This window comes from Chiloscyllium plagiosum, unplaced genomic scaffold (genome assembly GCF_037043375.1).
Source record: "Chiloscyllium plagiosum isolate Xiang-an unplaced genomic scaffold, Cpla_swu_hap1 HiC_scaffold_1, whole genome shotgun sequence".
Lineage (NCBI taxonomy): Eukaryota > Metazoa > Chordata > Chondrichthyes > Orectolobiformes > Hemiscylliidae > Chiloscyllium > Chiloscyllium plagiosum.
In genome coordinates, this window is record NW_028270139.1 from 5,530,205 (window position 1) to 5,544,067 (window position 13,863).

At 40.1% G+C, this 13,863-nt stretch overlaps 1 protein-coding gene across 6 annotated transcripts in view; it reads right to left on the minus strand.

Annotated features, from left to right (window-relative positions):
- dclk2a (doublecortin-like kinase 2a) overlaps positions 1-13,863 on the minus strand; it is a 330,873-nt gene that overhangs the window by 82,635 nt on the left and 234,375 nt on the right. For all 6 annotated transcript variants that reach the window (XM_043699555.2, XM_043699545.2, XM_043699574.2 and 3 more), the window contains one exon: positions 8,888-8,960. In XM_043699555.2, the coding sequence (XP_043555490.1) occupies positions 8,888-8,960 (73 nt within the window). The remainder of the gene's footprint in view (positions 1-8,887; positions 8,961-13,863) is intronic.

The window sequence follows — 13,863 nt, forward strand, 5'->3', positions numbered from 1 at the left end:
ATTACACCATCCAATTTTAAACGATATACTGATCCATTTGAACTGTCATCGAATGTAGATGCTATGTCAATATTTTCTGATTGGGTATATTCCTTTATCCAAAGTATTGATGAAAAGGGTGGTGGAAAAGGCAGATTGATATTTTAAGCATCAGAAATGATTAATGATTGTTTCATGCTAGCAGAAAACTGATGTCTTGTCACAATACCATTTTAGTTTTTTTAGTTATTTACTGTCCTACATAGTCATATTACCTCCTTTGTAAGTATTCTCTCAGCACACAACACATTATCTCAGGAGATAATGATGATGTTCAGTTGGATCTCCCAGTCCTGATTCATGTAAAATTTGAGAATGGATTAGAAATCTATCCTGAGCAAAGAAAAAGTAATTTGGCCATTCAGGGCTAGTTCATGCACGGTCTATGATTTATTGCACTGTCATATATTTCTTCCCTAAGCCACATGTTACTCTTCTGATGTTAGTGAACACTAATTTCCTTCTCTTAACTCCTATGAGATTTAAAGTGCTCAACAACTATTGACCAAGCTTCTTTTGACCAACTGAAACAGCAGCAGGAGTAGACTAATCCCTGAGCTCAGTCCAACATTCAGTTTGATCATGGCTGACCTGTCCCTCAACTTGCAGTTACCCACTTCAGCTCCATCCCCCTGACAACCATACTAAATAAAAACATATCAAACACAGACAGCTTTGTGATTTCACCCCTGAACTGCCCGGCTCTAATTTTAAAGTATGTCCTCTTGTTTTTGATTTCCCCAATAGATGAAATACTTTATTGTGCCTATCATACTGAATTGTCATACATTTAAAACAAAAATGACCAGATCACCCTTCAATCTTCAATACTTCAGCCATGTTTAAGCCTTCAAACCTCAAACCTGTAAGTGCCAGCACCATTATAAGGAATCTGTGTTACACCTCCTTGACAGCTAATAGGTCTTTCCTGAGGTACGTGGTGCCAAGACTACTTCAGATGGGACATCACCAAGGCTCTATAGCTTTATACAATTGAAACATTATTTCAAATCATCTACATTACAATGATGAAACAAAGACACACATTCCAGTCGGCTTTTGGGTGTGATTTGTCGCTGTCTACCAAGTTGAATAGACTTGTGCGCTTGGTCTCTCAAATCCATTTATCTACAGTGTCTGATATCTCACAGTTAACAACATACTCTGGTTTATCTTTGAAATCTTCACATATGAAATTTCCAGTTCAACTCAAATGACAACCTCCAATTCCACGCACTCTCAAACATTTTTGGCAACGACTTCTTGCATGGAACGTAATGGAATAGCCATGGAGCCAACTTCCACCTTAAATCCTTTGTCTCCCTCACAAATGATCTCCTCAAAACATTCACCTCGATTTGGCTTTCATTCTTACCTTTATAAATGCAGCGCTGGCTTTGTCTGATCAGCACATAGTTTACTCCAGTTTAGTCCTTAAATGATTTTAATACCTCCCCTAAAACAGACATCAAATTGAGAGGTCCGTAGCCACTTGGTTTTGTACTCCGACCCTTCCTAAATAATGGCAAATTTCCAGTCTAACTGCACAATTTCAAAATCAAGAAAGTTTTGAAAGATTACTGCTAATGCTGAAACCAATTTGAGTCATAGAGATGTACAGCATGGAAACAGACCCTTCAGTCCAACCCGTCCATGTCGACCAGATATCCCAACCCAATCTAGTCCCCACCTGCCAGCACCCGGCCTATATCCCTCCAAACCCTTCCTATTCATATACCCATCCAAATGCCTCTTAAATGTCATAATTGTACCAGCCTCCACCACATCCTCTGGCAGCTCATTCCATACACGTACCACCCTCTGTGTGAAAACGTTGCCCCTTAGGTCTCTTTTATGTCTTTCCCCTCTAACCCTAAACCTATGCCCTCTAGTTCTGGACTTTCCGACCCCAGGGAAAAGACTTTGCCTATTTACCCTAACCATGCCCCTCGTAATTTTGTAAACCTCTATAAGGTCACCCCTCAGCCTCCGATGCTCCAGGGAAAACAGCCCCAGCCTGTTCAGCCTCTCCCTATAGCTCAAATCCTCCAACACCGGCAACATCCTTGTAAATCTTTTCTGAACCCTTTCAAGTTTCACAACATCTTGCCTTTTCCAAAAATAAAATCAGCTCCACTTGTTCACTAACCTATTAGAAGAAAACATTTTCCCAACCTTGAACAATACTTTACACATGGCAACGTTACACTTGTGTGCTCTTGTTTCAGTCTCCATTTCCCTCAATGGAAGGACTTAAAATTACACATGGGCTTATCACAATCAGGCAACTTGATGCCAACCGATCTTTGCCTCAAAGCAGTTGAAATTCTCAGGAGATCTTAATGAAGTAAATCCTATTGAGATATTTCTAGAAAAGCGTTGACTGGAAATTGTTTTGTCCTTCTAGTATTCAATGTTGAAGACGAGCAAAGCTAACACATTAAAAGAAAGTGTTTCCAGCAAGCAGCTTTCCCTGTCAAGACTGTGCATCATAAAAACTTCAGCATACGTGAGTTTCCAAATTGTAGTCATGGAGCACAAGGGTGCCAAAGTGGAAGCAGGGTGCTGTAAAATCAGCCGATGGGCTGTAGATCTGCAAGATCTTTTTGAAACAACAATTTAACTGCATTTGCTCCTTTAAAGAAAATGCACAGCATTCCTGAACTATCAAAGAGCCACGTCAAACAATGACCATTTCCATAAACAAGGCAAATTCCTAAAACTGGCCTTATGGATTTGTGTATGCTTGCAATATTTCACCAAGTCTCTAAAGAAATGAGTTCTCAGAAAACGTTAGCAAATAGTGAAGTTGTGACATCCTTAAAGAAGAACTAATGGGTCAAATAATAAACTTCCAGAGAGAAATATAACCCACTGGAAAGTAATAATGTGTATGCTTCTATACACATAGGCACTTTGCCACACTAGCTATAACTGCTCTGTAAAAATTGGATAGGGGGACGATGATTTTGATAAATGCTTATCTGCTGAAGAATATCAATAACATTTAACTGCACAAATGAGACACAATAGAAAGAGGTAAAAAATGACTTCCATTTCAAAAAGGCAGGTTTGGTTTCAGATTTTCATTTTGGAAACTTCCGGAGAGACCACTAAAACATCAGTAGCTTATTCAAAATTGAAGAAATTGAATAGATATCTTGAGGAAGTATTTCATGATGTTATTGCATTCTTAATATTCTCATGATTATAAAAGAAAAAGTTAATAAATCTTAAAAATGGGAATGATATATAAGGGCTGTTGGTAAGCAGGAGTCCATGAGAATTTTTTTACATCATAGAGGGACTGAACTTTGTCAAAATTATGTTTCATGTTTATTATTCACATTTACTCGAAAAATGTGCACCTCTGGAAAATAAAATGGAGCTGTTCAACAGAAAAAGAAGCAATATTTCAGTCCTTTGGCGGGTTCATAAGAATTTAATTATTTAACATCTGCACTTTTTCACTAATTGAAATATGGAAACATCAATATGGAGATTGGGATATGTTTTCCACATTTGACACCCAACATCAACATGAGTGTTCCCTGGTTAAGTACAGAAAAGAGCAAATGAGCAATAAAATTTACACTAATTCTCCAAGGCAAAATACAGAATGATAGTAAAAATGAAAAAGAGTAAGTGGCAGCCTCAATAATTAAGAATGACACCATTTCAATGATAAAAGAAGTATAATGAGAGATCTAAGCGGGCAGTGAAGACATTAGGAGCAGAATATTTTTTAAATTTAAGACTGTACTGGAGATTTGTGTACAGCCCAACCCTTCCAACCTTAGCTGTACCTATGAAGTGGTGCCGTTGTAGAGACTGGATTAGCATGTAGTAAAGACAGGATGGCTTCAGTGTGCAACTTAAGATGTAATATAGATTGGGATAAGCAGACTGGCTCTTTCTTGTATGGCCTCAGGATAATTTTCTCCAACAATATATTCTAGAACCAAATAGGAGAATAGCTATATTCAATTTGGACATTAATGTGATGAGACACGGACTGTTCATAGGAAACTGTGCAAATCTGTGAAAAGATAATGATCATGTAGAATTTCATGTAATACGGAAATTACTTGTATCCATCGGGGCAAAAGTTCTAATTGCCAACAAAAGGCATGTTAGACTAAAGGAATAAAAAAATTACTATAAAAAGTCAAAAATTAGCACATACCAGGCAATGGAGGAATTAAAAGAACAATGAAAGATGAACTACCAAATTATAAGAGCTATGAAAAAGGAGTACGATAAGAAATATGCAAGCCATATCAGAATCACCAAAATAAATTTCGATAATTCTCAGGAAAGAGTGCAATGTGGGCCCCTTACAAATAACCTTATTGAAATTAAAGAAATAGTGTGCATGTTGAACAATTACTTTGTTTACATCAGTGATAACATTAGATATCTTAAGAAAATAATTCTTAAGTGGTGGAAAATTGCCAAATCACCATAAACAAAACAGGCCGATGACAGGAGACAATGAGCAGAGATAATGGGAAGGTACACTGATACACAGAATATGTCTAGTGCAGGTCTGCATGACAATGGTGGGGCAATAGCTACTAATTAACAATAACTCAGTAATGAGGTACAAAGCCGTACATTCAAGTTTGCCAATGAAACAACAATAGACAGCATTATGAGCAGTGTAAATGGTAGCATAAAATTATAAAGAGATATTAACAGGTTAACGAAATGAGGTTACAGGATTATGGAGATAACTGGTTTGCTTTTGTTTTTAAAAAGGTCAATGAAACTTTTTTTAAACAATACATTTCTTGAAAATCTCATGTCTCGTGGTAACGGCTTGTTTATTGCAGACTCTTGCCGAGGTTTACCACTGCCTGGTTGCAGCTTCTGCTTTGATGATTGCTTGGTTTCTTCAGCTTGGTGGCCAGTCTGGTTCACAGTTCAACTCTCTTGTTCCTGAAAACCATCCTATTGTGGACAAGGTCAGAAGTCACAAACACCAGGTTAAGGTTCACCAGGTTTATTCAAAGTCACAAGCTTTTGGAGCCTTCCTCCTTCATCAGGCGAAGTGAAGAGCAGCACACAGGCACAGAATTTATAGGCAGAGTGATCAAAAGACCATATAAATGGTGTGAGTGGAGTGTCAACAGCTGAATACCAAGTGAAGGGATGACCTATAATCCGATTAGTTGAGGCAGAGAGCTAATTACAAAAAATTTAAAATAAGGTGGTGCTAGAGACAAACATATCTGGTATGTTACATAGTATGATGTTGCCTAGTATGGTGACGAAACGTCTAACAACAAACTTTCCAACTAAGCGAGCAAACTTACATCCAGAACCTCAATCTGAGCTACAAATGTTTTCAAAAATCGCTAACAAACTAACCCCAGCTGGAATAACACAAGAGACATCTCTCTGTCGGCACGGTGGCTCAGTGGTTAGCACTGCTACCTCACAGCGCCAGGGACCCAGGTCAATTCCAGCCTCGGGCGACTGGTTTGTGTAGAGTTTTCACATTCTCCCCATGACTGGATGGTTTCCTCCAGGTGCTCTGGTGCACTTTAGGTGAATTGGTCATGCTATATTGCCCACAGTGTTCAGGAGTGTGTAGGTTAGGTGCATTAGTCATGGGAAATGTAGAGTAATAGGGTTGGGGAATGTATCTGGGTGGGATACTCTTTCAATGGTCACTATGGACTTGTTGGGCAAAATGGCCTATTTCCACTCTGTAGGGATTCTATGATAGATGTGAGTCACATGCCAAGGGTCTAATCAAAGTAACAAGTAATCCAAAACTGTACAAATAGACTAATTGAACCTTCCTCAACACAATGAATGTTTCAACACTATACCAGCACCTGCTGCAACAATGGTATTGCTGCTACAGCCTCAGTACTCAATACCAACACACAATCTCCAGCCATCATCCTACAACTCATCCACTTCATCATCGACCACAGCAGCTTCACCCTTTACAATCAGTTCTTCATCCAGACACACAGAGCAGCTATAGTGACCAAATTTGCACCCCAATATGCCAACATTTTCATGCACAAGTTCGAGCAAAACTTCTTTGATGAGCAGGACCTGATACAAATGCTATACACCAGATACATCAACAGTTTTTCCTCTGGACTCATTGTGAGGAATCACTGAAATGCCTACACAAGGATATCAACAAGTTTCATCCCACCATCAGACTTACCATGGACTACTCTTCAGAATCAGTCTCATTCTTGGACACACACATCTCCATCAAAGACAGACACCTCAGTACCTCATTCTATCGCAAGCCCATGGATAATCTCAGGATGCTGCACTTCTCCAGCTTCCAACCATAAACACGTTAAAGAAGCCATCCCCTATGGACAAGTCCTGCTCATAAACAGGATCTGCTCAGATGAGGAGGAACATGACAGACACCCTCATAAGAACATGATACAATGCTCAACTCATCGATCACCAGACACCCTCATAAGAACATGATACAATGCTCAACTCATCGATCATGCCACAGCGAACAACCACAATGACCTCTGCAGAAGACAGGCACAGGACATGACCAATAGAGTACCCTGCATCACCCAGTACTTCCCTGGAGCGGAGAAATTAAGCCATGTTCTTTGCAGCCTTCAATATGTCAGCATTCATAACGAACATCTCGCCAAGATCATCCCTACACCCGTACTTCTCGCCTTCAAACAACTGCCAACCCTTAAACAGACCATCATTCACAGTAAACCGCCAGCCTCCAGGAGAACATCAAATACAACACCACACAACCCTGCCATGGCAACCTCTGCAAGACATGTTAGATCAACGACATGGATACCATTACCACATGTGGGAGCATCACTCACCACACATCTGGCAGATACTCATGTGACTCAACCAATGTTGTTTACCTCATACGTACAGGCAAGGATGCCCAGAGGCATGGTATATTGGCAAGGCCATGCAGGCGCTACAACAGATGAATGGACAGACAGGATTATTCCCTCCCAGTCGGGGAATATTACAGCAGTGAAGGACATTCAGCCTCCAAGGCAGCCTTTGAAATACACAACAATGCAGAAATGCCGAGCAGAAACTGATAGTCAAGTTCCATACCCATGAAGATGGCCTCAACCATGGTCTCGGGTTCACGTTGCGCTACATGTTTTGACACCATCAATTTGATAACTTGTTATGATCCCTCTACCTCAATTAGCTTGTAACAGTTTTGGATTACTTGTTAGTTTGGTTCGGCCCTCAGCTTGTGACTCATATCACCCATATTATTCCAGCTATTTGGTTTGTCTCCAGCACCACCTTATTTTTAATTTTTTGTAATTAATTTTTTGCCTCAATTAATCAGATTACAGGTCATTCCCTTCAGTTGCTAATCAGTTGTTGACACTTTACTCACATTGTCTGATACTTTTGATCACCTGCAGAGACTTATTATTCAGCCTAGCGACACTCCACTCTCACCATTTTTATGATTTTTGAGCTCTCTGTCTTTAAATTCTGTGCCTGTGTGCTTTCTTCACTTCACATGACGAAGGAGCAGTGCTCTGAAAGCCTGTGATTTTGAATAAACCTGTTGAACTATAACCCGGTGATGTGTGCCTTCTGACCTTGACCACCCCAGTCCAAGACTGGCACCTCCACCTCCTGTTGTGAATCCAGCATAGTACCTGGAGCACTAGTCCAGGCTCAACCCTGATGTCCTCTTTGAGAGAGTCTGGAAGAATCCTCTATGCTGTCCTTCCTGAGAAAGCTGCATTGGATCCATCCTAGAGACACCTATCTATGTCTTGGTGTGTTAGAACCCTTGCTGATTTTTCATTATTTTTATTTTATTCTTTTATCAATTTTGGATTGGAGCTGTGAATGGAGAGCTAAGAATGATGCTTGGACTATGGGTAACAGCTTGTGCAGATAGGACAACAGACCAAACAGGCTTATGTTTACTCGGGAGGCCAGGCCTCAAATTAATTGCAGGTTGTTTCCTGATCAAAACATTCTGCAGACGCTTCGTCACTAGGGAAGAGCATTATGTTTAAACAAATAGCAGAAGTCGGCTATTAATAATGTCAGTACTTAGATATTCATTCTAGAAATCTGGTAAGATGGTATTCTCAAACAGATTGTGAATGGCTGATGAGACTGCTTGGAGGAGGTGGTCAGTCTGTCAGGGAGTGGTCAGAGTTTGAACTTAGTTTTTGGATTGTGTTTCCTGCGAGAAAAAACTAATCTGGCCGTTGTTGATACAACAGAGATTCAAATGCTCCCTGCCTAAACTTCTTAATCAGCTCCTGGAAGCTCAGTGTTTATTTGTGTGTGCGTTTTAGGTTATTCAGAGGGATATACATTTGTATAATTATATTACAAACTGCATGTGTTACCAAGTTCTGCACCTTCAAGGAAATTTTTTTTTATACTAACATAATAACAGTAAATCTTTACCAACTGGTCTGAAGAGCCATTTCAGACTTGAAGTAGTTTTACTCTGTTTCTCTCACCACTGATGCTCCAAACCTTTCTGATCTGGTAGGTAATCCAAAATCTGAGAAACGCTGAGATCTGCCACAACCATAGTCCTGGAAGAATGCACTCTCAAAACTTTTGCTTTTGCAGTTTTTGGACATTGAATCTGTATTTGAAACTATGCTCTACAAGCAGCGTTGATGCTAGGTCTGAGATTGATGGAACTTTGTTAACCAATTGCATTAGGGATATAGGACAAGTTCAGCCACACAGAATTGGGTCAGGGACTAAGGTTCAAGACCCCAAGGCTCCTGATTCCAAAGCCTTACATCTTCACTGCATCTTTAGAAGCAAGTAACAGTCAATGCTCCAAAGCATAACCACTTACCTTCTGGACTGATGCCGTTGGCTTGTTGAGATACTCCATTCACATTGGTGGACAAACCTATCTGGTGGATAATCTGTAAATAATACAATGTAAAGCATTATATAGTTTCAGAGATCTCAAAATTTTCACTTTAGAGAGCCCTTGGCCATAGGAAGTAAGACCAAGGATTGCACAGTAACATGACAATATATTTTGGGCAGGAAAAGGTAATCTGGTGGTACCTTTCATGATTTCTTATATTTCTTCAATTACTATCACAGTTAAAGTCAATTCAAACACAGAGCCATTCGGGTATGGCTGCAGCATTTTTGTTAGAAAAATAGCAAGAAGATGGGAACAATTTATCAAAATACAGTTGTGTAATAAAAACACTTCACATAAAGTTGAAAGCATTTGCCATTGACTGTTGGAACTAAGTATACAGGAAAAGATCAGTATTTAATTGTGAATTTTAATAATCTAACCTAATGGCAGTTTTGTGACAGGTGCACCTGCACAATAACTGGTCAATGTATGACCACGTAGTCTGTAATTTAACATTTGTTCTATAGGGCTTATTTTCAAATTCATACTTTTTGAGTATTACCAGAAAAATATAGGTGTGCTTCAAATAGTAGAAGCAATAATCATGGGCAGGAGTCTGCATTTTTATAGTCATATATTCCAGGATGTTAAGGATCTTATATATCTGTGAAGTTGTAACATGTGAATAGCTAAACTCTCACTTAAGACAAAGTGAATTCCCTCAGCATGTTAGCACAGTGGGTAGCTATCCAGCAAGATTCCCATGTCAACTTATTCATAGGAATGTGATTTATTGTCTGAAATCTTAAAATTGAATTCGATGCCAGAAGGTTAAAAAGGAGCAGAAACACTAATGTCCCGAATTTTTTAATCAAATTTCTGCAGTCTATGATTTAACCAATGCTGTGATTCGAACCATATTCGAACCATATTTTGACCTTGGATAATAGTGCAAGGTGTTTATAATGGATGCGATTAGGTCAGCCATCCATTCTATTTCCCCTGATATTTATACCTATTGACGTCAATGGAAATGAGAATTGGACAGACCCATAATAAATGGCTGCTCATATAGCACCTTTGCCAAAGTCAAAACCTCCCCATGGAATTTTATAGCCCAAAAGGAAACCAGAACTGCTGGAAATACTCAGCAGGTTAGGAAGCATCTATGGACAGAGGAATAGTGCTAACCTTTCCAGTCAATGACTATGCGTGAGTTCTGATGAAAGGGTATTGACCTGAAATGAAGAAAAACATTTTTGTGCAGCGACATGTTAAAATTTGGAATGCATTGCCTGACAGCATGATGTAGAAATGTGCAACTGAGACATTCAAGAGGGCAGCTATCTATAAAATAAGATTGTGGGAATCCAAGATGGCGGCGACCCAGCAAGTCTGAGTCGACAGTGCTCCTCCCAGGACTTGGGTAAAGTGGGTCACCCACCCCCACCACACTCACCAAATCATTTATAATAGTTGTTTAATTTAATTAGTTGTTTAATATTAAACTTAAACAATCGAATCTTTAATTAAAATGACTAAAGGAAAGGGAACCCGCAGCTCTCAACAAGCAGGACCCCCTCCCCCACCCTCTCCAGCTACAGCAGAGGCGTCCACAGCCGCCCCGGGGGATTTACCTACAGTGACAAGTCTTGTGGAGATGATCTCCAAGCTGGGCGCGAAGATCGCGCTTTCATCGAGGAGTCCCGAAATCGATGGGACTCACTCTCGGCCGCGCTGCAGAAGCACGACCGAGACATCCAAGAAATTGAGCGCCGAGCAGGAGGGGTGGAGTTAAAGGCCGCGACCTCCGAAACTGCAGCTCAATAGGCCGTGGATCAGGTCCGGACTCTCGAGCAGCGAGTCCAGACCTTGGAAAATCATATTGACGACCTCGATAATCGAGGTCGTCGAAAAAATATTCGTTTGCTGGGCCTTCCCGAACGGGAAGAGGAAGGCCAGCTTACAGCGTTCCTCGAGAAGTGGCTGCCACAGCTTTTAAATCTGGAAGCTGGATCAGGCCAGGTAAGGGTAGAATGGGCCTACCGGGTCGCAATACGCGGGCCCGGCTCGAACCAGCGCCCACGCCCGGTCCTGTTCCGGCTGCAGAGCTACAGGGAGAGGCAGATATTCCGAGAAGCCTCTAGAAATCTCGGAAAAGATCATGCTATTTCAGGACTTTTCCCCGGCTCTGGTTCGAAAGAGGAAGGCATTCGACAAGGTGAAGAAGCGTTTAAGGGACTTAAATATTCAGTACTCCTTACGCTACCCAGCGACGTTACGCTTTAACCATGAAGGATCCGTATATAACTTCGGATCGCCTGAAAAGGCTAAGGAATTCTTGGACTCTTTTAGATAAACTGTAAGACATAATGGATGTTGGTTTGCCTTTCCCCCCACTTTGGTTTATATCCCCCCTTTTCTTTACTCCTACCTTACTGTTTAATATTATCATGGGGGGGTGGGGAGAGGGATTTGATTTTCTCTCCCCCCTTGGGGATGTTTTCTTTTATTATTTTATGTATATATGAGGGATGTATGTATATGTGTGTGTATGTGTGTATATATATGTATGTATGTATGTATGTATGTGTGTATATATATATATATAAAAGCTGGGGGGTTAGGTTAATGTTGGTGGGGGGAGGTGGTTACCTTATTCAATTTTACCTCTGTCTCTCGGAGCGGGGTTGTTTTCCCTTGTTATTTTGTATTATTATATTTTATTATTATTTGTTGAGGTTGTAATTTTATAGTTATATGTTTATATATGGTATTAACATTACCAAATATATCCAGGTGTTGGTATGGGTGGGGGTAGGGTGCTCACTGTTAACTCTAGCTTTGTATTATATTTGAATTCTCCTCATTTTATTGAGGAGTGCCTGGGTCAAGGGTGGGGCATTGGTTGGGAGAGGATATGATGGACTTTTGGAGAGGAAGTGACACCCCCTGGGAACAAGGAGGAAAATCTCCACTTAGATACGTTTTATATTTTTTTTATTTAGAAATAGTTTTTTATTGTATTGTTCTGGGTGTATTAGAGAGACTTTATTTTTGTAAATTTTATATGCTCTACGCTCGGGATGTTCTGGATAGGGTTCCCCCTCCCGAGGGGTCTCGGATTGGCCCAGAGGATTATGGTTGATCAGTCGGTTAAGTGGTGCACCTGGAATGTCAAGGGGAGTGATTCGCCAGTCAAAAGGAAGAAAATATTATCAAATCTTAAGAAGGAAGGAGTTGATATAGCTCTCCTACAGGAGACACACCTGTCAGATAAAGAACATTGAAATTACGACAGGGTGGATTTGATCAAGCCTTTTTTTCTTCTTTTAGCTCAAAAAGCAGGGGAGTTGTTATTCTTGTTCGAAAGAATTTCCCTTTCAAAATCTTAAAGCAGATAAAAGATGAATCTGGACGATATATCTTGATTAAAGCCCTCATAAATGGAGAGGAATATGGGATTTTAAATTTGTACTGCCCCCCGGCACACCCCTTTAAATTTATAACGGAAGCCTTTTCAAAATTGATGGCTTTTGGCGCCCGTCATATAATTATAGGGGGAGACTTTAATTGTATTATGGATCCGGAAATAGATAGGATTCCCAAGAGTACTGCAGGAGTATCTCCCAGATCTAGACAATTGATGGATCTGAACAAAGAATTAGGATTAGTAGATGTATGGAGATGTCTTCATCCACAGGGCAGAGATTTTTCTTTCTACTCTAATCCACATAAATGTCATACCAGAATTGACATGTTTTTTGCCCCCTCGATTTTTTTAAATTCCATATCATCCTGTAAAATAGGTAGTATAGCAATTTCCGACCACGCTGCTGTATATATGGAAACTAAGGCGAGGAACAATGGGACATCCCCTCGGCATTGGCGTAAGGACCCCTTCCTGATGAAAGATAGTAAATTTGTAAAGTACTTCTCTCAAAAATTTAAAACTTTTTTAGAAATTAATTCAGGTACAGCTAGCAACCCATCAATGATGTGGGGGACCATCAAAGCTTACACGCGAGGTTTGATCATCTCCTATTCAGCGACCCAGAAGAAATTGAAGGGAGAACAACAGCGTCTGCTTGAAACTTGCTTAGAAGCAGCTGAAACAGCATACACAGATAGACCTTCTATTATTAAATTGCTAAGGATTACGGCTCTTAGGACAGCTCTAAATACTACGCTTACTCAAACGGCTAAGAGGGAAATATTATTTGCAAAACAAAGGTTATATGAATATGGCGACAAACCGGGTAGATACTTAGCATTTCTTGCAAAGAAAAAAAAGGCCCCTCAGACTATTACGTCTATCAAGGAAAGTACGGGTATTTTGACTCATGATCATAAAAAGATTAATGTGACCTTTAGAGAATTTTATTCTCAGTTATATAAATCGCAGGATTGTGAAGATAGGACGAGGAGGATGCAGTCATTTTTTAAAAATTTGACCTTTCCGGGCCTAACTCTGGAACAAGTATCGGTCCTAAATGCTCCTCTTACACTCCAAGAAATACTTGATGCAATTAGGCAACTTCAGAGTGGTAAGGCGCCGGGCCCAGATGGTTTTCAAGCTGAATTCTATAAAGAATTTACAGAAATATTGGCTGGTCCACTTATGGACATGTATAACTATGCATATAGTCAGGGCTGTCTCCCGCCTTCGCTGAAAGAGGCAAATATCTCTCTTATCCTTAAAAAAGGAAAGGACCCAGAAGATTGTACATCATATAGACCAATATCCTTGCTAAATGTAGATTTTAAAATCCTTTCTAAAACGTTAACACTGAGACTAGAAAGGGTACTGCCACGTATTATAAAGGAGGATCAGACGGGGTTTATTAAGGGCCATAGATCATCCAATAATATTAGAAGGGTTTTGAATATGATTCAAGCTTGTCATCAGGGAAAGATACCAGGAGTAGTGGTTTCATTAGACGCGGAAAAGG